At 50.0% G+C, this 24,773-nt stretch overlaps 1 protein-coding gene across 5 annotated transcripts in view; it reads left to right on the top strand.

The window, feature by feature from the left end:
- Positions 1–24,773, top strand: part of ARHGAP22 (Rho GTPase activating protein 22) — a 233,883-nt gene that overhangs the window by 179,477 nt on the left and 29,633 nt on the right. For 4 of the 5 annotated variants that reach the window (XM_084633580.1, XM_084633579.1, XM_084633581.1 and 1 more), the window contains one exon: positions 22,067–22,274. In XM_084633580.1, the coding sequence (XP_084489706.1) occupies positions 22,067–22,274 (208 nt within the window). Of the gene's footprint in view, positions 1–16,360; positions 16,545–22,066; positions 22,275–24,773 lie in introns of those variants that run through there. The other variant, XM_084633583.1, reaches the window with a different exon arrangement.

Here is a 24,773-nt window from a genome sequence, read left to right as displayed (position 1 = left end):
GCTGAGAATCCCACCTCATTAATTGGAGACCGGTGCAGACTTAAATGCCACACAGAGTTTATGCTTTGAAACAACTTTTAAATTCGGCCTTAAAATAAAATCCGTGGGCTCCTGAGCCTGTTGGAGAAGGCTGGCTTGTTTAGGGCCTATGTGGTTTCTAACAGGTTCCCCTGTGTCTAGTCAGTTGCAGCCAGAACAGAGGTTTTTGGGAGCTCAGCTTTAGAAAGGAGCTGTGTGCACTAGGATTGTTTGTGGCTGGTTTTTATTTTAAAGAGCAGACATTTAAAATGAATGGATACAGCTGGGCTGTGAAGTGTTATCCAGGCTTCATTAAAACTCCAGCTGACCCTGCCTCACTCTCTCAGGAACAAATCTAGTTTGCACCACTGACGTTCATGGAGTTACTCTGCATTTATGCCCCGTAGCCAAGAGCAGAATCTGCCCGTTGTGGGGCACCTGTGTGTGGCTCCATGACAGACATGCACGTCAGACCCACAAATGCTGCTTCATGCCTCCCCTTCTTGCCACTAGGGGTGCCCTTCTCTTTAAATGGAGAGTTGCCTCCAGTCCCCACAGTCCTGCTGTTTTTTTCCCTATTCTCCCTTACAGCGTGTTTGCAGCAGCACTGCAGAATGGTGCAGTGTGGTCTAGTGGTTACAGCACAGACTGGCGATGCAGGGTACCACAGACTTGCTGCACAATGCTGTGTTTTGCTGCACCTTCCAGCATCCACCAAAGCAGCTGTGTGATGCTGCTTTGGCGGAGGGGAAGGGTGAGGTTTTCGCTTCAGTGGGCATGGTAATGTTTGCTCATTCCAGTAAAAGCCAGTGAGTATTGGCTGCTTTAAGCAGGGCCTGGCTGGTTGTTCACTTCCCCCGGGGTTCTTGTTCCTTCATTGTCTCACCTAATGAAACCCCGCTCAGGTTGGCTGAGGGATTGAAGCTAGGGCATGTGCTTCTGAAAGCATGAGCCTCTGTTGCCTGAAAACCCGGGCATGGGAGCTGTGAGGCTGCAGCTAATGCGTAGATCTCTCTGCTGGATCAGTGCTAGCTTGGCGGAGATCCAGACTGCGTTAGGCTGGGCTACACAGTTATGTATTTCCTTTCTTTTCTCTTCCTCCTGATCTCTCTGGACATGGGTGGCTCCCTGCTCCCCTTTCTCTCTTCCCCCTCATTCCCCCTGTTCAGTCTGCGACGCAATGCCTGCCCTTCTCTGCCCCCGGCAGCCCAGCTTATTCCCCACCCCCGAGCCTGGCAAGGTCTGGCTAGCTTAGATAGCATCTCATCTCCACGCTAGGCCTTTCTGCTGCCACTCCTGCCTCCTGGTCTCCTCCCCCAGCCCCCAAGTACACAGATCTCCCTGCTCTGGGGCTGTTGCCATGGCCATAGCTAGCATCAGACCACCAGGGGCAGGAGTGTGCTTGCCTCAAGCAGAATGAGCCAGCCCTGCTTTAAGAACTTGTCTACACCAGGAAATTGACAGGAGTAGCTCCGGGTTTGCCGTCTGTTCTGCAATGCAGCACTTTATTCCAGGGTAATTAGCGTGCTCATTCTGAAAAAGAGCGTCCACCCAAGGAGCTGTTCCAGTCAGTTGCCCCATGTAGACAAACCCTAATTCGCTGAGACCCTCCGCTCAGCCGACAGGGGAACCTTGGATCCAGATCCTCTAATCTGGGATCTGTCCAGGGAAATGCAGGAATTCCCAGAAACGGTGAGGCAGCTGAGTGACCTGCCTGGAGCACCTGGGTCCCTGTGTCTGTGCCCTCACTGCTGACTCGGGGATCACCCCACCCAGGCTGAATTAATGACTCTGCCTTGCATGGAAGTTGCTGTATGAAGGCAAAACACGGTTATTCTGGAGTGCCAGATATCCCCATCAGACTCACATGCCCACTGGGAAGCTGGGCAGTTTAGTGGCTAGGACACTGCGCTCGGATTTGGGGAGGGTTCAGATCCTAGATTAGCCCTAGATTCAGTGTGATTTGGGGTAAATCATTTAAACTGTCTTGTGCCTATGTTTTCCTTGTGTACAATGGGGATTTCCCTGTGGGACTGTTGTGAGCACAGAGTCCATTCAGGATTGTGGGTGTACACAGTACTGTAGCAATATGGGCCAGGTAGATGGCTCCTCTTATCTTCACAATGCCGAGTGTAATTACACAGCTGAGATGCTGCCCTGGAACGAAGTGGAGGCCAGACTCCTCTAGCGTTGTTCCATCCATGTCTCTGTTGTGCAGGCACCGTGTGTGCCGTGTTTTCCTTCCTTCACATGGGGCAGGGAAGGGTGCACTGGGAGGCGGGCTAGAACCTGGTTTGCTCCCTGAGCAGCTGCTGGGTGTTTGCCTTGCCTCCCGTGTGTGGTGTTATCTCTGCACAGAGATACAACTGGAGCCTGGCTAGTTTTATCACTGTTTGTTCTTCCAACCCAGAGTCAGTGTTGTCTGGTGGTGGGAGACAGACTCAGGCAATGGAAGAGGAATAGAGGAGGGGTCTGTCTTAAGGGAATGGATGAATTCAGAAAGATCCACCTGGGACAAGTGGAAGGACAAAGTATCTGTGAGGAGGTTATGATCTGCTTAACCCCAGTCAATATCTGCAGCAGCAGAAGTCAGGATCTCCTCTTACAGATAGAGAAACTGAGGCACGGGACTGGGAGAAGACTGAGTCCGGTATGGGGCCAAGCTATCTGCACCTCTCCCCCCCAAACACAGCAGTCTGTTCCGCATCTTCTTTGCCTCTCAAGTCTGCCCCTGGAATACGAGACCTGATTTACCTAATATCTAAGGTACCCCTATGGGCTCATTGTCATAGCGTCTGGGCACCTCACCATGTATTTATCTTCACAACACTCCTGTGAGGCAGGGCATGACTATTATCCCCATTGTACAGATGGGGAAACTGAGGCACAAAGAGGCCAAGTGACTTGCCCAACATCACACAGGCTGTCTGTGATGGAGCAGGCCTAGATCTCTGGCTAGCACCCTCACCATGGGGCTGTCCTTCCCTTTGGCTACTGTCTCTGATCTGTACTAGAGAAGAGATAAAGATGGACCTATTAATCAGATCCTGCATAGACTTCAGACTTGCAGAAAGCATGAGCCCTGGATCTGACCCTGCGCTGGTCCACTGCAGAGGAGGTTACCGCTACTGGAACAGGGCATATAGACTCTTACAAGGCAAAGACTATGCCTGGAGTGAACAGCAATGGGATTTGTGTTCCTAAGTGACCTAGGGGGCTTCCACAGCCCTGACTCCTAGAGCAGTGGTTCTCAAACTGGGGGTCGTGACCCCTCAGAGGGTTGCAAGGTGGTTACATGGGGGTCGTGGGCCTTCAGCTCTGTGGGCAGACAGCCCTGAGCCCCCATTACATTAAATTACTCTCCTGTTTTTAATTTATAAGGGGGGGGTCACACTCAAAGGCTTGGTGTGTGAAAAGGGTCACCAATACAAAAAGTTTGAAAACCAGTGCCCTTGAGTTTACTGTCTAGAGATGAACCAGAGCTGTTCCATTTCTCAGGGCTTCATGAGAAACTCCTAGGTTTCTGCCATGTGGGGTTCACTCCCTCCACACATATGACTTTTAAGCTTCCAGAAAACAATTGACCAAGGGCTGGGGTGGATTCTCCACCACTGGCCATTTTTAAATTAAGATGGGACGTTTTTTCTAAAACATCTGCTCTAGGAATTAATTCAGGGAAGTTCTCTGGCCTGTGCTACCCAGGAGCTTAGACTTGGTGGTCAAAGTGGACCCTTCTGGCTTTATAGTCTGTAAAGCTATGACTTTGCAACTCCGCGGAAACACCCAAGCTTTGCCTGGCTCCAGATAGAGATGTGTGACAGCCCAGGAATATGGAAGGTTCAGAGCAGTGCCCAGCAGTGTGGGGCACCATGTGAAGTGTGTTAGCACCACTCCAACCAGGGAGGGACACGCGCCCCCAGAACCTTGGAGCTGAAAGCTGCGGGCAAGGCTAGTGTTTGTGCTGCTGCAGAGAGTGGAGACAATGAGCCAGATCCCTCAGGTGCTGTAAATTGGACTAGCTCTATGGCTTCCACCAGCTGGGGGCCTGGCTCATTGTCTCTTAGCTTGTGAGGTCATGGGTACCAGGGGCCAAGAATGGTGTCTGCTGGGCAATATAGTAGCTTCCTTATATATAGTGGCAGGTATAGTCACAGTGCAGCACGTAAGTCCTTAGGGCCCATGAAAGGACAAGGGCTTGTACTGTGTTAGAGGGTGTGCTGGACTAGCCCACAAACCACAAGCTCCCTCTATTGGCTAGAAGTAGTCGTACCCTGTTTCTGTGCCACACAGCCTCTTCTGCACTACTACAGTGCTAGTAAATTATTAATATGACAGTAGCTCCTGATATCGGAGTGTTCTAACAGGATGTCTGAATGCATATATGTAAATAAGGTGCCAATAGATGGCACTCAAGAATGTGTAGCATAGTTCCTGGATTTTGTGGGACCAATAACACTTTTTGTGTCCTGCAAAGAGATTCCTCTTTACATGGAGCTCTCAGCAGCGGCCAAAGGCCTCAGGCCCCATTGTGCAGGGTGGACACAGAAATCACAATCCCTTCCTTGAAGATAGTCTGACTGCAGCACGTTTTTTTCCCAAAAGAGCCCCTATTGCATTACAAATTCTCATCAACAGGTTCGTATGTGTATATGCACCTCAGCCCTCTGCTGGAGACAATCAGAACTGCTCATGTCTGTTTCATATGCCCTGTACTGCTGATGGTGATTCTCCTCTAGATCAAGTATGAGGGAGCCTGTGTTCGTCAGAAGACTGATCTGAATTCCATTCCTGTTTGCCATAGTGTGCCACCACCAAGTGATAACGGTGAAATCTTAGATGGCCACAGATTTGTTACATTAGATTTTTTAATGTCTGCCTCCAGCCCTGCTAGGGGCAGTGTCTGGGGGCTGACTCAGAAGGGGAAGTGCCCCCTGACTGAGTCATTCACATTACTTCCTGCCACACTCTTGGTTTCCCGCACAGGCCTCCTCTGCGAGCACTGGCCATGTTTGTGCGAGGTTTATGAAAGCTGACAGGCTCAAAGCCCCCCTGGCTCTCAGAGCAGGCCATGGCAGTGGGTGATTAATAGGCCAAATATGTACCTGTGGTGTTTCTCAGCTTGCAGGCAAGTTTTTTAATATCTCTGTGTTGTTTCTTTCAATGTTGCGAGAATCTGTATTAAAGGAGAAAGGTAGCTAGCTGCCTGTAGGCAGCAGATTTAACCCTTTGTGGGACCCTCCTATCTCTTCAGCTACTCTGGGACCCTCATAAGTACTGGAAGCTCCCTCCTCCCCCCAGTAGTAGGCCTTCAGCTTTACAGTCCCCACCCACCTGCTATCTTTTGGGCTGCGGGCCGTGGCCCACTCCGTCCTGAGCCTCTGCTGAGACGGCTCAGAAAAGTTTTAATTTATTTAAACAGAATTCCTCATGTCCTGGTTCAGGAATGCCTGAATGCCACAAAACAGGGCAGCTTCCCTGCTCTTTCCATCCTCACGATGTTTTAATAGACTTCTGAACCTTCCAGTGCTTTTCCAGCTCCTCTGAGGTTCTTCCTTGCTTGCCGCTAAGGGCTCTGGCTGGAATCCAGCTGTTGCCCTAGGGGTGAAAGCCACTGCGTATCTCTGTGTTGTAACATTCCTGACCCATGCAGGCTCATTGTCCACTGGGATTTAAGCTCCAGGAAGTTGTCCTCCTTTTTCCTGATTCCCAGGTTAATGCTGGATCACCTGGCCTGGTGGAGGAGGTACAGGAACTGCAGCAGGCAGCTCACCTGTGTACAGGAGTTTCAGGGGGAGCAGCAATGGGCCTGTTACTGATCTCATTTTGATCTAACTTTACCAATTCTAGGCAAATTGAGCATGTCAGACCTGAGACAAGATTTGTTCCTGCCTCATTAGTAAATGCCATCTGAATAAGAACCTGTGCCGCTTTGTTGTTATTAAAATAGCAAGCAGAGGCCCCATTGGGCTGTGTATACCCCTAGTGAGAGGTCACACTCAAAACAGACCAGACAGATAAAGGGTAGGAAGAAGACCCAAGGCACAGAGAGTCTACCTAAAGTCATACAGCAGGTCTGTGATTAGAACCCAGGTCTGACTCCCAGGCCAGTACTTTAGCCAGAAGACCAGCCTTCCTCCTGATTCCTGGACTCCTCCTCTGGCCCTGTTATGCCCCAGACTGCAGCAGGAGACAGGGGGCACAGTGCTAACTGTGTGTGTTCTCTTCCCCACTACCACATCCCACCCTGCGGGGGAACGGACAAGGACACTGACTGAGCCTGGGGTCAGTTCTCATTTTCAGCATCAAGCTGGACGCTGCTGTTCAGTCAGGACATGTGGTTTCTCAGTGCAGGTCGGTAGCTTCCCCATGAGCAGTGAGTGATTCAACTTCGCTTGTCCCAGTTTCAGAGAATAGGATTTTTCCTAGCTGGACAGACAGGGATGCAGTGGAGTTAGTTGCCCACAAATATCTTTAGCAGAAGGCAAGCTATGAACACCTTCCATCAGAGAATCTTAGTCTGGATGGAGAGCACCATTGGTAAATCAGCTTCCCTGCCCTCTGGTGAACTAGAGAAGTATTAGTAGGCACAGAGCAGTCACACAGGGGAAGTCACTGGCAGAACTGGGAATGAGTCTCCACTGTTGCCCAGTTCTGTGCTTTCTTCTAAAGCAGGGGTGGGCAAACTTTTTGGCCTGAGGGCCACGTCGGATTTTCAAAATTGTATGGAGGGCCGGTTAGGGGAGGCTGTGTCTCCCAAAGCAGCCAGGCGTGGCCTGGCCCCTGCCTCCTATCTGACCCCCCTGCTTCTGGCCCCCTGCCAGCTCCCCTGGGACTCCTGCCCCATCCACCGTTCCCTGCCCCTGATTACCCCCTGCCGCCCCATCCAACCCCCCCTCCCTCATTCCTGACTGCCCCCTGGGACCCCTGCCCCATCCAACCCCCCTGTTCCCCACCTTCTGACCCCCCCGACCCCTATCCACACCCCCGAGCCATGACCACCGCCCCCAAACTCCCCTGCCCTCTATTCAACCCCCTCTACCCCCTTACCACGCTGCCTGGAGCACCGGTGGCTGGTGGTGCTACAGCCGGGCCGCCCAGAGCATCAAGTCAGGCTGCGGCTCTGCAACTGCGTTGATGGCTGCCCAGAGCGTTGTGCCGGCGGCGCGGCATGCTGAGGCTGCAGGGGAGGAGGAACAGCAGGGGAGGGGCCGGGGGCTAGCCTCCTGGGCCAGGAGCTCAGGGGCCAGGCAGGAGGGTCCCATGGGCCGGATGTGGCCGTCGTTTGCCCACCTTTGTTCTAAAGGGAACGGAAGGCAGGCAGTTCAGAATCAGTTCACAAGTAGGAGGAGTTCGGGGCTGCATTGTAAATGCAGATCTCAGAGGAATCATCAATATCTATTCCAATCTTTTTGTAATTCAAAGTGCCAAATGGCAGCCATTCCAGCCTCCCAAGCACAAACAGCTCCATAGATGGGAAGAGTAGGTTACTGCATTGCGTGTCATGGTTATGCTAGATTTTTTTTTTTTTTTACCCGAAATTCACCCTTCACATATAAGAAAGAAGGTTTGGCTTGTTCAGTTATGCTTTGTGTTCATTGCAACTTAAATTTAGATGTAAGACATAAGACCATGCATGAGAATTAGCAAATAGATTGGATTCTCTTTCTGAGCCTGAAGGATGTAGCAAAGTGAAACTATGAGTGTGAAATTGACTCAGCAATGAGAGGTTTATGGGGGTATGCTACCAGCAGAGCCAGATACTCCTGATGTTTGGTTTGGAGAAGCACTCCAGTGATCACTCCATTCATTTCCCAGGTACCCAAGTTGCTGAGGTCTGTGGCCCTGGCAAGGTTTGGGGGCACTGGTTTTGATTGGTACTTTATGTGAAGTGATCTACATATCACTGGTCTGAAAAAATAATATTCCCTAGTTCTTATCTATTGCTTTCCATCCCGAGATCACAAAGCAAGTTACAAAGGAGGTCAGTATGATTATCCTCATTTTACAGATGGGGAAATTGAGGCATGGGAAAGTGGTCACCCAGCAAGCCAGTGGCAGAGCCAGGAATAGAAGCCAAGTACTGAGTGCTGGTCCAGTGTGCTACCCACTAAGTCACAGATTCACCATAAGTTCAAATGGGTCCAAGCTGCAAAATTTGGATCCAAAGCCAGCCTGCAAATCTAACAAAGTTCAAGGGCTTTCCAGGGTTTTGGTTCGGCCCACTAAAAAGACAGGGATCAGCAGCAACATTCAGACCTGGATCAAGCACCAGATTCTGAACCCCTCCATCATCCTTGCAGTTGGCTCTGGGGGCAGGATTCCAAGCCCTTTTCTAATGATGAGGCTTTTTAGTGGGAATAGATATTATTGTGTAATACGTATTTTGATCTTCACTAACACCCAGTATCCATATAATACATTTCTAGGCAGCAGGGAGCTCCAGATGAAGTGGAATGGGGAGAGATGTTCCTATCTCATTTAGCTGCTTTGTACAAACAAAACTGCCATTAAAGTCCATGGAAGTTGAGGGTGCCTACAGCTCTGGGAAATAAGGTCTGGGGTCCAGACCCTCCAAGCTAATACCTCACTCGTGGGAGTGAGATGCCAGTCTGGACCCAGCTATCCCAAGCTGGACATCCAAAAAGTGAACTAATGATAACTCTGAAAATTTGGACTTTAATCTCTTGCCTCAGTTTCCCTATCTTGAAAATGGGAGACAACCACATAAGTGAGTTGTGAGAATGAATGAATGTGAGAAGTCCCTGGATGAAAGGTGTGATGGAAGTGAAAGGTTTCATAGATGGGACCATTGTGACCACCTGGTCTGACCTCCTGTGTAACAAAACTTCACCAATATAAGTCCTAGAGCAGGTCTTTCAGAAAAACATCCAATCTTGATTTAAAAATGAACAGTGATGGAGAATCCACCACAACTTTTGCTAAATTGTTCCAATGGTTAATTACCTTCACTGTAAAAAATTTACATCTTATTTCCAGTCTGAATTCGTCCAGCTTCAGCTTCCTGCCATTGGGTCTTGTTATACCTTTGCCTGATAGATTGAAGAGCTCTTTACCAAATGTATGTTTCCCCATGTTGTTATAGCATTGTGTGGAGGATCAAGTTTTCCAAGGAATATTTGTTCAGATCAGATCACTGCTGTTCATTTGAAAGGTATTTTTATGTTGCTCTCAACATTTCATTCTCCAAATATTTCTTGTCGTTGTTTAGAGAGAAGCAGACTAATAAGTGGCTAGTTTTGGCATGGCACTCTGGATGTTGTGGCTAACCAATGCTCAGGGCTGTTTATCATCTTTCTGTTTTCTCCATGCAAACAGTTATAAGCTCAGTTCAGAGAATAAGCCGTGCAGAGTCCGCTGCAGTGTAATTTACTGCGCTGTTTAATGAGGCTCCTTCCCGTCATACTTCAGAGAGATGGAAAAACTGTTTAGACAGGATTAGTTGAGTCTCCCCCATTGCTAAGGGAAGATGAGCAGTTATGTTTAATAACCTTTCAGTGCTTGCGCTGTGTCTCATGTTTGTCCTAAATGCAGGTCCGGTTGACACTGCTAGGTTATTTCAGTCAGCACACAGAGGATTCTGTACGCTGAGGCTTTGATTTTCATTCAGACACCAGTACATTATTCCCTGGTCCAGAATACTGGGCCAGGGTGAGGTGGAGTTTTGTTAAGAGGATCTATCCCAAACATTTGGGAGAGCAAGGAATAGAAGGGAATAGTTCTGTGCCCAGGGAAGGATTGATAGATCATTTTCTGCTGAGTTTAGCAGTATGACTGATTGTTCTTAATTATTTGATTGGCAGCTTTCTGTTGGCATAAGGAAGTGATCCATCCACCTGAGTTTGGCTGGGTTAAGAGATGGGCCTTATTGGGATCCAGGAACCTGGTGCACTCCAGATAGACGTGTGCCAGGGTTTCTCTCACGCCGCAAAAGGGGCAGGTGTCCGGGATTGGGGTGAACTGCGCCAAGTACATGCCCGTGCTCACGGCCCCGTGAAGGAGCCGCCAACTGATATCCCCGGCAGGCCTCGGGACTAAGGTGGAATAGAGGCTGGCCCACCGGGGCTCCTCACCCTCTAGAGGTGGCAGGAGGTCCCGCCACTTTGTGTCAGGGCGGGACGTGAGGGTGAGGACATGAAGGCTGTGGAGCACGAGCGTGTAGCGATGTTGTTTTGGCGCGGTCTGGAACTGGACCGGCTGCAGCTCGCACAGCCGGCTCACGGTGAAGGGGCGGGGGGGGTCATTCGGGTCCACGGGGTAGGGGCCCGATGAAAAGGTCCAGAGGGCCTGGGGTGGAGGGTGGGCGGGGCGCGCCCTCTCGCAGGACCTGGTCGAGATAAACCCGAGCAGCGGGCGGCAAAGCGGTCCTCACCTCCTGAAGTACGCGCAGGGCAGTACGAGGTCTGGATTGCGCCGTGCGCTGAGCGAGCGTCAGGGGATCCAGCCAGTCTCCCCGGTCGTAGTCCAGGAGGTCTCCGACTTTGGTGACTTCTGCCAGGACCAACCTCTGGCGCACCGAGGAGGACTCCGCCACCTGCACACGGAGCTGGGGGTTGTGTAGCAGGGGCTCCGCGAGGAGATCTTCCCCCACAGAGGCCGCCACGGACCTGGTCGCTGTGAACAGTTTCCAGGTCCAGAGGAGGTCCTGGTAGAAGACCGGCAGCCCATAGAGGTCTCGCGGAAGACCCCTCGGATGGAGATAAAGGAGCTGCCGGTCATATCGGAGCCCTCGGAGGCGGCGCAGGAAGGCGTGCGCCAATATGCTCCACGCCGGACTACCTGCACCATAAAGGAGCCTCTGCAGGGCTTGGAGGTGGAAGACATGGAGTTGAGTGCGGAAACACTTCAGGCCCTGCCCTCCCTCCTCCAGGGGTAGATGGAGAACCCCTGCAGAGACCCAGTGCAGTCCTGACCAGAAGAACTCCAGAATCAATTTCTGGAGGTTGGCCAGGAAATCCGGGACCGGAACCAGGATGTTGAGCCGGTACCAGAGCACGGACAGGACTAGTTGATTGAGCACCAGTGCCCGCCCTCGAAAGGACAGATACCGGAGCAGTCCTGTCCATCTCCGGAGCCACTCTACCACCCTGCCCTCTAAACCGTGCCAGATCTCCGGTGGAGACGGATGCGTGGCAGAAAGGTAAACGCTGAGATAGAGCAGCGGACCTGCGCTCCACCGGATGGCTTGAAGCGCGGGTGGGAGGGAGCTCGCCTGCTGCAAGTCCCTACCACCAAGCCAGAGCTCTTGACCCAGTTGACCCGGGCGGAGGAGGCTGCCGAGTACACAGCCTGGCAAGCCTCCACCCGCGCCAAGTTGCCCGGGTCTGGACCACGAGGAGTACATTGTTGGCGTATGCCGACAGAACCAGCTGCAGCTCCGGCTCCCGTAGCGCCAACCCCGTCAACCTCCTGCGGAGGAGACAGAGGAAGGGCTCGATCGCCAGAGTGTACAGCTGGCCCGAGAGGGGGCACCCCTGCCGTACTCCTCGCCCGAAGCTGACCGGTTCGGTCAGAGTCCAGTTGAGCCTGACCAGACACTGCGGAGGCGTACAGCACCTGGAGAAAACCCACAGACTGGGGACCCAAGCCAAATGCTCGCAGAGTGCCCAGGAGATACCCGTGATCCACCCTGTTGAACGCCTTCTCCTGATCCAGGAACAGGAGGGCGAACGACAGACCGTCCCTACACCCAAGTTCCAAAAGGTCCCGGACCAGATATAGGTTGTCGAAGATGGTGCGGCCCGGGACAGTGTAGGTCTGGTCTGGGTGGATCACGTCCGCCAGCACGGACCCTAGCCGCAGCGAGATGGCTTTCGCTGCGACCTTGTAGTCCGTGCTGAGGAGCGAGACGGGACGCCAATTTCATAAATCGCGGAGGTCCCCCTTCTTTGGCAATAAGGCGAGCATGGCTCGCCTGCACAAAAGAGGGAGGACCCCGCTCTGCAAAGACTCGGCCCAGACGGTAACTAAGTCTGGGCTGAGGACATCCCAGAACGCGCGGTAGAACTCCACGGTCATCCCGTCCATGCCCGGAGATTTATTGGTGGGCATGCGGCGGAGGGCTTCCAAGAACTCGGCCAGAGTGAGAGGCAGCTCTAGCTGGTGTCGGTCGCCCGCGCTGACCGTCAGGAGTTCGTCCCAGAGTACTCTGCAAGCGTTAGGATCGGTCGGATCCGGGGAGAAAAGGCCTGCGTAGAAGGCCCTGGCCCTCCCGCACATCTCCACCGGATCCGTGAGAGGGGTGCCGTCCTCTGCGAGGAGGCAGGTGACATGCTTCTTGGCCCCCCTCTTTTTCTCCAGGGCATAGAAGAAGCGGGAGCTGCGATCCAGCTCCCGAAGGAGGCGGATGCAGGATCGAACAAAAGCACCCCGGGCCCGATGGGCCTTAGGAGGAAATTCTGGATCTGAATGTGCCCAAACTTTGAGGGAGGTCAGATCTGGATTAAAACTTTAAGACTGGGCCCTACCTCTAAAAAGAAGCAAAACAAACCCCAGGATCTTACATCCCTGAATGTAGCAGCTTGGGCCCAGAATCAGTCTACCTGCACCCCCCTGGGGAGCTGTGAAGGCAGGCAAGTTCCATTCACACGGAGTTGGAGTGGAGCCTTATGGCAGTTCCTGGGGGTTCACCGTCCTGGAGTTCTGCTGTTGGTTTCAGGGTTGAATTTGGCCTATGGCAGATACCAAACTAGAAACCTGCCCAGGTTTTTGTGGGGGTTTATGAGCCTGAGTGAACTTCCCAGCAAGCCTGGGTTGAGTCTCAAAGCTTGTAAAGACATGTGCAGCCAGGTCCCTTTCCTACAGCTGTGGTCCCTATGGACTAACTGCTCGTGAGTGCATACCAGGAGACTCCACCCCCAGCCGTACATTGTGCCGAAGCTGGGGTATCAGGGACCCAAACAGCTCAGCTCAGCTCCCCAGCAGAACATCCATGGTGGGTTTTCTTGCCACGTAGCTCTGGAGATCAAGACTCTAGCAACAGAACAAGAGCAGCCCAGGTAGTGGCAGCATACGCTTCCCCCAGCAGCCCCTTTTCCCCGGGGAGAGAGGTGGTCAGTCTCCGTTGCCTAGCTGGAGAACCTAGTGCCAGTTGTGCTGGTCATTTGTATGCAGTGTTGCCAGCTGAGGTAGGCTGCTGTTAGCAGCTAGAAATTGAGCCCTTTGGAAGCCAGGACCTGGTTGCTGAGAACACAAAGGGCTCTGGCTGTAGTTAGAGCAGGAGGGACTTAGGTAGTTTGGGCTTGGATGGGTAAAAGGGAACACTTGCACCTGTAGGGAGCCTGATGAGCTAATGAGGTAACTAGCTCACCAGCTGGATAGCTCTGAGAATAAAGCAAGCAGTAGAAAAGGCTGAGCTAGGAGGCAGGAAGGGGGTTCCATGTAACTGCTGCTATGTTATGAAATACCTGGCGTATAAGCAGTAATAAAGAGATGGTACCCTTGTGGACTGTGTGTGTCTGCTTGATTCCCAGAGGTCCTGCCAGCTAGGGGTTCCAGGAACTGAAGGGATAACCCATTCACACCAACTCTCAAATCCTTCTCATGAGTCTAGCAATACTGGGTGTCCTTCATCAATCCACAGCTCCTGCTTAGGTGAGAATCTCAGCTTTCATATTGATTAAAAAGTATGGTTCTTGCCCTTGTGCTGGCCCAGAAAAGCTTGGAAGTGTGATCCATGTCCAGCCTAGTGTCTCAAAACCCAAAGACAAAAGAAAAATCTCATAGCAGTTTGGCCTTTGATTCATGATTTCTGCGTGCTTTTGGATGGGGAATACTGTATTCAACATGCATCCTGTCCTTCTGAATTAGACTGAGACCTACTTCACATGGGCCACCCAATGGAGATCAGATGGTAACAGTGGCAGATGTAACTGCAATATGACATTGTCCTGCTGTTCCCATGCCCTTGTACTGTACCTTGAACTGTAGGGTGGTCTCCAGCAGGCAACAACTATGAGGCATCTGCCATTTTGTGTTTCAGCTGAGTTTAGGGTGACCCAATAAAATCCCAATAAAATCGGGACTGTCCCGATTTTTAGTCCCGCGTCCCGACCGATGCACGATATTGCGCCTTTGGCTGCTCTGGTGGGTTTATTTTTTGTTTTTTGGTTTTTTTTTGCCTTGGCAACTCCGGCCTCTTTTTTTGCTTCCCGCATGTGTCCTGATATTTTGTCCATTTCATCTGGTCACCGTAGCTGAGTTGCCATATGAGCCAGTGTGGTTGTTTTGTCTCTCATGGAGCCTTTGTTTGTTCTTCCTTCCTTCCTTTGATGAAGCATAGGGGTTATATCTTACCTAGTGCAACTGGTGATGTTCTCATTATCTGTATAAATGTCTGATCAGTGTCTGAATCCTGCTAAGGTCTTGGCCTCACTTGTACCTAGTAACAATGAGTCCCACAGGTTAATTGTGTGTTGTGTACAAAAGGATTCCCTTATCAGTTTTTTGGGTGCTGCCTTTCTATTTCATTGAATGAGAGAGGGTGACCAGGGATGACCCTCTGTGCCCTATGAGGGGTTAGTAATGAAGCACTATATACAAAAATAAAAACCTCCACATGCCTTTTCCCATCCTCTGGGCATCCATCCCAGCAGTTCCAGTCTCTGTTATCTTGTTGTTAGTGCACATGATACAATTTGGGGCAGTGTTCCAGGAAGCAGTGCCAGAAACCTTTATGAATAATTATGGGACCATCAAGTTATCACCCATGCTTCCTACTGACCTCCAGAAGCTCATGGTCATGTTTTCTGTAAGCTGTAGCCTGCCATATTCACCTGGTGGGACAAGAACCAATTCCAGGTCCTTTGCAAACATTTTCTATTCAAGAGTTCAATAGTCTAACGAACACTGAGTTTTATTATTGTTACTGGGATCACAGCAGCACCTAGAGGCCTCAACCAAGATTATGGCCCTTGTTGTGCTAGGCGCTGTACATACACATAGTAAGGCATAGTCTCTGCCCCAAGGAGTTTACAGTCTAAATAGACAGGATAGACAAATGGTGGGAGGGGAAACAACTTGCCCAAGGTTACCTAGCAGGTCTAGGATTAGAACCCATGTCTTTTGAGTCGTGGTGGTGGTGGCGACCACTGGCCCACAGCACCTCTCAGTGCTTGAACTCTAACTGTCTGACTGTGAGGTAAGTCAGTAGCGTTTCCCCTATTTTATATATGGGGAAACTGAGGCCTAGAGAGGTGAAGCAAGTTGTGCATGATCATGCATCATGTTAGTGTTATAATCAGGTTTAGAAAGCCCCTGCTGGAACCATTAGACTTCTCAGTTCAGATTAATGTAAGCTGTATGAATGACTTTATATGCAGTATTTTGACCCCAGATATCCAGAAGTGAATAGGCAGCTACATTCATGGGAGTTATCTGGGGGGAACAGTTAGCCAAACTTCAGCACATCTCACAATTTTGGGGTGATGGTACCGGTGGGTTATGGATCACCGATCCACAGTTCTATGATCCATTTTTTAAATGGAGTGAAGTAAAGCTACTGTATTGTGTCCAAGCTCTTTGGAACCCACTGGTCAGTGTGTTACGCGTTCTCCTGCTGTGCTTGATCCAGAGGGTGGGTGGATCTCTTGGCTCAAGCTGTAGCAACTCGTGCCTCTAGCCTTGGAGGTCATGGGTTCAATATCTGGGGTCTGCCTTCACATTTGCAAACCCCTCCCCATATGGCTGGGCCCCTTAGTTTGTTCTGTCCTGTTGACTATCCCACTCAGTGCTTCACAGTAACATTGGGTAGCTTCTGTGGAGATGACTAAAACAAATGTGGTTTGGCCAGTAAGGCTATGCTGGGCCTGCTGCTCAGACTCTGCCTCTGTTAGACTGTGTGAGAAGCTACAAATTAACCTGGAGCTGAGTGGATGCCCCATGACTGATTCAGGTGGGGAGGGATGCATTTCTGACTCTGGCACTTGATATTCAATCAAAATGTTAGGTGGGGGCAACAGACTGTCTGTGGGGCAGCTAATAGCATGAAGGGACCAAGAGCATGACACGCAGACAGCAACTGTTGCTGAGTTTCCCCCGGCTATCAGGAATAGATCTGACAAGCAATTAGAGCATGAATATATTACACAGCCTATAGGGGATGCCTTTGTTAAAACTTGCGACCCATACTTAGCTGTTTACACAGGCTGCAGCATGGAGGGTGAGCAAGATCCTACCTGCCTGTCTGTCTCTCTTTCCCCTTGCTGAGGTTGCTGGCTAGCTCTGCATCTCATTGGATATTTCAAATGCTTTCTTCACAAGTCATAATTAATGCTGAGTCGTGGAGCTGAGACCAGATGTGCCGCTGAGATTATCTCCCAGGGCACACCGGCTGCTCTCCGCTCTCCAGCGTTGGGTGCATGGAAGGCTGCCAGTGCTGGGACTCAGAATGTGTCTGATGCCTGAAGTCAGGACTTTCTTTCTCTGCCGCTCCTGCTGTCTGACGCTGCCTGGCTTCTGCTTGAAGCTCAGTGCCTGCCATGTAGCTGAGTGCTGCACAAGAACCAGAGGTACGCGACAGTTTTCCAGAGCTTACTGTTGTTATGGTTTCCTTTTGCTAGAGGAAATGCAGATCTTTGCATTAATACTTGGGGAAACTCAGACACAGGCTAAATATAACTTTGATCTTTACAGAGGTAAAACAGTGAGGAGGATATGGTCTAGGGCCAGAAATACTGTCTCCCCCCCACCCCCCGACCCCAAACAAACTGCTAAGGAGGTTTTCGGGGGAGTTTTTTGCATCAGTATTTGTGTGTGTGTGTGTGTGTATACGAACAAGCATGAGAGTGAACATGTCCTAATACGTATGAAGGATGGTCTTTTGTTGAAGGGACTAGGACTAAGGAGATCAGAGTTCAGTTCCCAGCTCCACCAGGGATTCCCTGTTTGACCTTGGGCAAGTCTCATAATCTCTCTGTTCCTCCAGTCCTGATAGTCTGTTATGTCCCTTTCTCCCACTCTGTCTGCCTTGTCTAGTTAGAGCATAAGCTCTTAGGAGCAGGAACTTCCTCTGTGTGTGCATGTGCACACAGTGCTTTGCACAATTGGGCCTGTAGCTGCTACTGAAATACTAATGACGTGCACTGGAGAGTGTGTGTTGATATACACAAGTGAGGAAAACGAGTATGTCTGTGTATGATGGTGAATGTGTGTTCATGTGTCCACATGCATGGAGATGAGCATGCTTGATGGTGTGTGGGAATGAGGGGTGTGTGGGTGGGTGTGTGTGGCTGACCCTGTGCCCATCCGTGATTTTGTGTATGTGAGAGTGACAGATGGGGGGTGGGAGGAGTGTAAGAGATAGATAGTGCAGGTGTCCGTATGTGGGTTAGCATATTATGTAACCCTGTGCAAGCTCTTGGGTCTGTGTGTGTTTGTGGTCATTTATGTCTGAGTCTGACAGATGTGTGTGAGTATGCATGTCCATGGTGAGAATATATGTGCATGCAAGGATGAGCATGTGTGCTTGAATCTGTCTCGCTGTGTGTGTGTAATCACACACACACACACACACACACATTAGCTACACACACCTGCTTTGATCTTTTCACTCTGAGCATATACTGAGTGTTGTGTTCTCCTGGAGCAGCAGTCTGAGCTAAAGGGAACCAAGATCTGCCTTCCTTGTTTCTCTCTGTAGTTTCATTGGGATGGAGAAGATATATTTTCTTCCCACTGCATGTCTGAACAGCATGTTTGTATGCCTGGAGCTGGTGGGTGAGCTCTTTAGGCCGGGACAGAGAGCCAGTCTGTGAGTCAGTGCATCCTTGCTGGCTTGGTTTTCTGCAGAGATCCACCTAACTCTTTAAAGAACAGAGGCAGCTTGTTGGAACTCCCCAGCCCCCAATTGTTCTAACCCATTTGTCTGGTATCTGTTGGATCTTCCAGAGATTAAAGATGTGGTCCCAGGCATGTTCTTTTACTGCTTTGAAACCAAACAAAACGCCTGACTCTAGATAAGGACAGGACAAGAGGAGTTAACTGTTTAGGTGCCAATAGCTTTGGGCCTGATTTCTAGCCTAACCCTGGCAGGCGGGTCTGTAGGCTGAGTGGCATTGGCTCCCACATCTGCTGGGATGGGAAGAGAGAGCAGCGCAGGGCAGTAACATCTTCCAACAGGATCATCAAAGACTGAGAGCAAAGCACTGCCAAATTCAGCGGGAGCTGCAGGCACCGGTGATTAAAAACAGGCCTGAGCCTCCAGGAGCCAACGGATTGAGCTGAGTAGAATTGGCTCTTAGTTTGCTTTTTGTTTCAAAGTGAGGACAAAGCCAATCCAGCCTCGGGGTGGGGGAGGTGACGGGACCATGTGGCTGCCTCCTTTTCACAAGCCCTTGTTGGGCAGGGCTGGATGAGTTAGGAGATGCAGAAGGGAGACCAATTCAAAGAGAGCACGGTAGCACCTCGCTTTGTACCCTCCACCTCCGGTGGTGGTGTGGAACGCCGTGCCCGGGCTCCGGATGTGAAAGCACCAGCTGACACTGCCTGGGGGTGTTAGCTGGAGGTCAGTAGCAGACCCCGGAACTGCTGTATGGTCTAGCAATTGGGGGCAGAGCACAGTGCCACATTGTGGGGAGGAGAGGCCTGGGGTCTGCTCTGGAGCAGCAATAAAGTAGCTTTAATCCCATCGTCTTCCCAAGAGGTGGCTGAATCCTCACCCACCTTCCTCACAGAGTCCATATTGCCTCTTCTCTCCCTCCCAACCACATGTGTGTAGCCAGAAAGAGAAAGGGCCCTGAAAATCACTGGCAAGTTATGTGGGGGAGGGGGACAGGCAGGGTGGAGGGAGAGGGACGTGTAAGCATGGGGGTGGGGAGGGGAGAGATTTGGGAAGACGGGGCTGGTGGTAGAAGACAGTTTGATTTCTGATAGAGACTGGAGCTCCCTGGCAGGAAGGCTGCTGTCTGTGACACTGCCCCTGAAGTCTCCCATAGCTTGAGCATCCTCTGAACATGGATCTCCTTTCCCCGAAGAAAGCAATTGTAACACGAGATCCTCAGTTCCAAGAGGAAGAGGGGTGCTGGTGGGAGATAATGGGAGATGAAGCCTTTCAGGGCTGCTGCTTGGAACATGGCAAAAGCCAGAAATGACTAAAGGAAGAGGGGGAATCGTCTGGGCTGATTTTGAACCCACTCAACACATGGGATCAAAAGTTCAACTCAAAACCAGGTGGTGCTAGGAAAGGAAGCCTGGAAACAGGCAGAGTAGAGTGGAAAATAAACAGAGGCTGTGAAGGGAGCTGCAAAGATGGGGGACAGAATCTAACAGAGTAAAAAGTCTCTGCTCCTCCGTTCATAGCTAGTGAGCAGCCTTATTATTGGGGTACTCCAGTGACTAGAGATTCCCCTTATGTGTCCATTTGTGTGTAGACAAAACCTACCTTCCTGAGAGAGGCCAAATGCACCCTGCTTGTTGGCAGCCTCAGCAGGGAAGTCAAGACTGTATGGGGCTATGGAGACATCCCTTCTCACCTGTAGAGTCGGGGTTGAGCTGTGGCTATAGGATAGTGTAGGGAAGCATGTTTTGCTGCTGCCCATGCTAAAAGTGTCGGGTGCTGTGGGGACTCTGGACACCAGAGCTGTCAGTCCAGCACAAAATTCACTTAAAAACTTAGTTTTTGGTTTTTGAAAGAAGACCTCTTTTAGAACCACATACAATGCTGAGTGTCATAGAGTAGGCACTTCTGTTTACCCTGAGCCATAACACAAGAACAGGGGGCCCCGGCCGCTTGATTAGTTTAAAAAGCAACAGCTAAAAAAAAAATAAAAATTGTTTTTACAGAACTTATTGTTAACCTGTGGAACTCCTTGCCCGAGGATATTATTGGGAAATATAGCTAAGCTTCACAAGTGAATTAGACACTGATATAAATAAGAATTTAAATCTGCATGGACACTGGCTAGGATTAGAATGACAAGGATGACCAATCCCCATGCTTCCATAAACTGATCACTAGTTGGGATCAGCAGGGGAGTTCCTTCCTGCACACCAACCATGATACAGTAATGCACAATTAGGTATATTACCGGGGGAGATTAAGCCTTACTCTGAAGCCTCAACTACTGATCATTAGCAGAGACAGCGTCCTGGACTAGTGTACAGAATTGGGGCAAATATGGATCGTATATCTGATCTAGTATGGCAGCTTCATTGAAAGACAGTGAGTGGTGGCTGGGAAAACTTCCTGCTAGGAGTCCTGCACCAACCATGAAAGCAGCAGTAAAATAAACATGGAACATGAGGTCCTGTGGTTAATATTGGAATAGTAAGTGGGGTGTTAAAAACAACATAATCTAATAACGCTGACTGAAATGTTTTCTCTGGCATATTATAATCTTATGCACAGAACATACCTGACGTTACTCCTAGGAAATTGGCTCTGAGTACAATAAGAATCTAGTTCTGTATGCTGCTGTATTTTCAGAGCCATAAGATTAATTATGAGTACAATGGAAAGTCTCCTATTGACATCAGTGTGCTTGGGATCAGGCTGCATATGTGCCATGGTCTGGTTGCATCTGAAATTGAATAGATTTGAGGATTATACTCTTTATCTGAAATCTCTGTTCTGAGCAGGGTCAATTGCTTGAATGCTGCTGCTCCTATGCCCCCACGGCCACATCTTGAGCAACAGAACTAAGGGTTCAGAATGCATATGTTAGGCCATGCAGCTGATTGGGGACCCTAACAGTGGGGATTGACCCTGGGACCTTTGAATCTAAAAGCATGAGGCTGTAGTGTCTGAGCTAAGAAATCATGCTCTGTTAGCTCCGGCTAGAGCAGGCCCAGCCACCACTAGAGGGAGACAGAGTGCCACACGGAGTGGGTTACATACATGGAGTAGGTGTGGCTTACATTTACACATGACTGTACAGGAGCATACTGTATGTATGGCTCATTAGGGTGCATCCAGTGTGTGGTAAGTAAAGGTGCATATGATTGAATAGTGTGGGTTGCTGCTTCTTCTAGGAAGGCAGCTTAATTGTGTTTATGATGGAGTTTTTCAGTTAATTTTCAGTGTGTGTGTGGTGGAACAGGTCCATGGAGAGGCAGCATTTCAACTGCACCCCCAGAGCCCCTTCCACGTTCTTTTGGGTTGGAGTATTTGATCTGCAGGGATATTACACTAGAGATTTTCTCTCAAGAAAACATGACTCCATTTATACAGCACAGTGCAGGACTGTCACTTGCTATATGTTTGTACAGTGCTTAGCACCCTGGGGCCCAAGCTGGTGGTGGCCCGAGATGCTACTGCAATATATGGTAAATAATCACAGTGAAGGCCGCAAAGGAGACTGATTAGTTAGCTGAGATGGTTGAAAATGACATGTAAAAGTAAAGGCCCCTGGTCAGAAAAGATCTTTCACAGCAGTGAGTGTGTTACCACTAATTCCTGGGTCTGTGAATGGTTCCAGCATGGGTTATTACATCCTGCCTGCTTACCGTACCCCTGGCAGTGTCAGTGGGGGACATTAGTCTTCACTTCCTGTCCCAAGCTTCATTTCCTATCCTAGCTCTTGGGCTGGGTTGCTGTGAGCTGTTAAATAGCAGCTGTGTCCCTTCCCAGAGGTGGGTGTGTACCAGTGGTAGATTCTGATGTGCCAAGTCAGTGCATCTATTTAAAAATGAGGCTTTGTTGTCCTTTGGATCAAAGGCACTGTGTCAATGCAATCACTCAGTCTAACATAAAGATGGAGAATAGCTGCAAGTCATCAAAACCAGTGTTGAATTCTTTTATGCCTTTCTTGGGAGAAAATTTTGCCCTTAGTTGGGCACCTGCCAATGACCTCAGTGGAAGCTCTTGTTGCATATGTCAGGGCAGAATTTGGCCTATAGTATTTTTCATTCTAAGTAGAAGAAAATTATGAGTTTGTAATTTTTCCTGGTTGATTTTTGCTGATCCAGGCAATAGCTGGATCCATGTTCCAGTTTTGCTTCCTTCATGTGAAATATAACTCCCACCCTGACCCCATCCCATCTGCTGGCTTGTGGAGAATAAAAATTAATGCCAGCGTGCGTCTCTCATTGGCAGGGATCTTCGGGCAGCGATTGGAAGACACGGTGCAATACGAGCGGAAGTACGGCCTGCGGCTGGCCCCACTGCTGGTGGAGCAATGTGTGGATTTTATCCGGGAGCGAGGCCTCACCGAGGAAGGGCTCTTTCGCATGCCTGGTCAAGCTAACCTTGTCAAGGACCTGCAGGATTCATTTGATTGTGGAGAGAAGCCCCTCTTTGACAGGTAAGTTGGTATCTTAGTCGCTCAAGGTGAGCACCAAACTCTTGATCTTTAACACATGTCTCTGTAACATCCCTGGCTTCTGATAACATCCCAGATGTGTCAGTCTTGGAAGATGCTAATTTCTGCCTGTGGTTCTCTTTATTTAACACGCTCTCTATGGGCTCAGTCCTGCAAGCTCCACTGGGCTCTGGTCCAAGGTGCTTAAGAATGACCTGAAATTTGAGCATGTGCCTAGCTGATGAGACTGCTCATGTGCTTAAAGATAGGCACACGCTGAAGTGCTTTGCTGGGCCGGAGTGCTCAGCAGTTTACGGGATCAAGCCATAGAACAGATGTCGCATGAATGACACTGTGTCTGAGCAGGGTGTCTGACCACCTGTTCCCACAGGGTCCTCTCGCCACGTGCTAGATCTCCAGCAAGACCTAGGCTGGTTCGTTCTTCCCCTTTGACTGATCTGAAGTCTCAGTCAGAAGCATCAAAGGGATGTCCCCTGGCCATTACACCTGAAGTGTGGAGAGCTGGTTAACAATTGTCCATCAAAACAATTTTTTTCAACAAAAATGGCTTCTTGATAAAAATAGAAATGTTTGCCCTGAAATTCCAGCAACTGGAACAGTTTTGGGTTGAAAATTGAAAAATGGCTGCTTTTGGTTGGGAGAAAATTGAAACATTTCTCCATTTACTTACACAAAAAGTTAGAATTTTGACAAAAATGTTGATGATTTCTGGTTTTATTGGAAATTTTCACTAGGGGAAAACTCATTTCCTATCCAAAAATGAGGCGTGCATGCGGGGCGGTGGGGGGGGGGGTGGAGGGAAAGCAGGCCCACCCAGACCTGCCAAGTGACTTTCATAGTGTCATCAAATTTAAGGCCAGATGCTCTAGCCTGACCTCCTTTATATCACAGGCCACCAGCCCCCGTGCACTAAACCCCAGGACCAAAATGAGACCAAGTGGTCAACCCGCAGGAGATTCTTATGTGCCACAGGCAGAGACTAGGAGGGAAAGAGGTGCAGCAGGCCTGAGGTCCCCATAATGGCTGGGAAATGATTGAGACATATCCAGATAATCCTGGCAAGTGACCCGCACCCCATGCTGCAGAGGAAGGTGAAACCCCACCCCAAGCTTGTTGCTAATCTGACCGGTGGTGAAATTCCCTCCGATCCCACCTATGGCAATGGATTAGACCCTGCACATGTGAGCAGGAACTAGCCAGTCATGCACCTGAGAGAGAGAATGTTCAGTGCCCCCACAGAGCCCTGTCCCGTCACATCCAATGTCCCATCTCCAGCCATGGCCACCCCAATGCTTCAGAGGAAAGAGATTTAAAAAACTCTCCCAGAATACAGAGTGGAGAAAAATGTCTAGCCAAATACACCCAACATTGCAGCCCTGAGTCTCTCCTGAACATACATGCAGTTTGTCAAACTGCACAGTGCTTTTAGAATTGGGCCCCCACCAGTGACCCTGCACAGCTGAACCCCTGGGAGATATGGATCCAGGTCCAGATGCTGGGGGAGTTTGGATCCTAATATCGTGACCGTGACCTGTTGCTAGTGATTTTGCTGGGTGAGATAATTTTCACTGGTGATCTAAGCAGCACTTGAACCCAAGTCTTGTGGCCAGACCCCTAGCAATGATGCCACCATCTCATTGCCCCTGCAAGCCAGCCTACACTTTGTCTGTCTGCCCACCACACTCGCTGCTGCAGGAAGAGGTAGCATGGGCCTGAGTGGGGGACGCAGGGTTGCTCATTTCCAGCCTGGGAGGAATGTCTCTAAGAGTTTACTGAAAACATTCTTCTAATTCTTCCCTCCCCATCTCCACTTCCGGGCCACCCATCCTTCCCTCTTTGATTCTTAACCACAGTCAATATTTGCTCGCTCAATGGCACTATCCAAGTGGAGTCCACCCCCTCCCCCACATGGCTGGATGACTCCTTACACTGTAGTTCAGCTTCCTGCTGGGAAGGGGGAAGGGGATGGGAGGGAAGGCACGTGGCTTCCATCCTCCAGCTCAGCAGATGGGAAAAATCAACCTGCCACTCTTCTGGGTGCTTGCAATGGTGCTGCTGGGAATGAAACCCCATGAAACTGCCTCTGCTCTTCTCTTTGGGGAAGTTTTGATTGAGTGCACGCCTTCCTCTCGCGTCTCCTAGGGCTTGTCTGTATGGGGATACTCAGGAAAGTGAAGATGAATTAGTTAAAGGCGCAAAGTTAATTTAATTTTCTTTAGCTTCAGCCTCCTTCAAAGGGAATTCAGCTGCAACAAACTGAAGTCACTTTACTTCTGAATGAGATTGTCCACGCAGGAGTTTAATGCACTATAACTTCACACCTTTAGTTAATTCAGCTTGTCCCCTAGTACACAAGTCCTAAGATAGCTGTAGCTCCAGACCAGGTGCAGCCCTGGCAGTGTTAGAGCAAGCTTCTCTGACACTCTGATACTGCTCCCACTGAATTCAATCCAACTTGCAGGTGCCTATCACAGGGCAGAA

Source organism: Lepidochelys olivacea, assembly GCF_965140295.1.
Source record: "Lepidochelys olivacea isolate rLepOli2 genome assembly, chromosome: 7".
Lineage (NCBI taxonomy): Eukaryota > Metazoa > Chordata > Testudines > Cheloniidae > Lepidochelys > Lepidochelys olivacea.
Note: the sequence above shows the minus strand (reverse complement) of the source record. Positions and strands in the feature narration are given on the sequence as shown.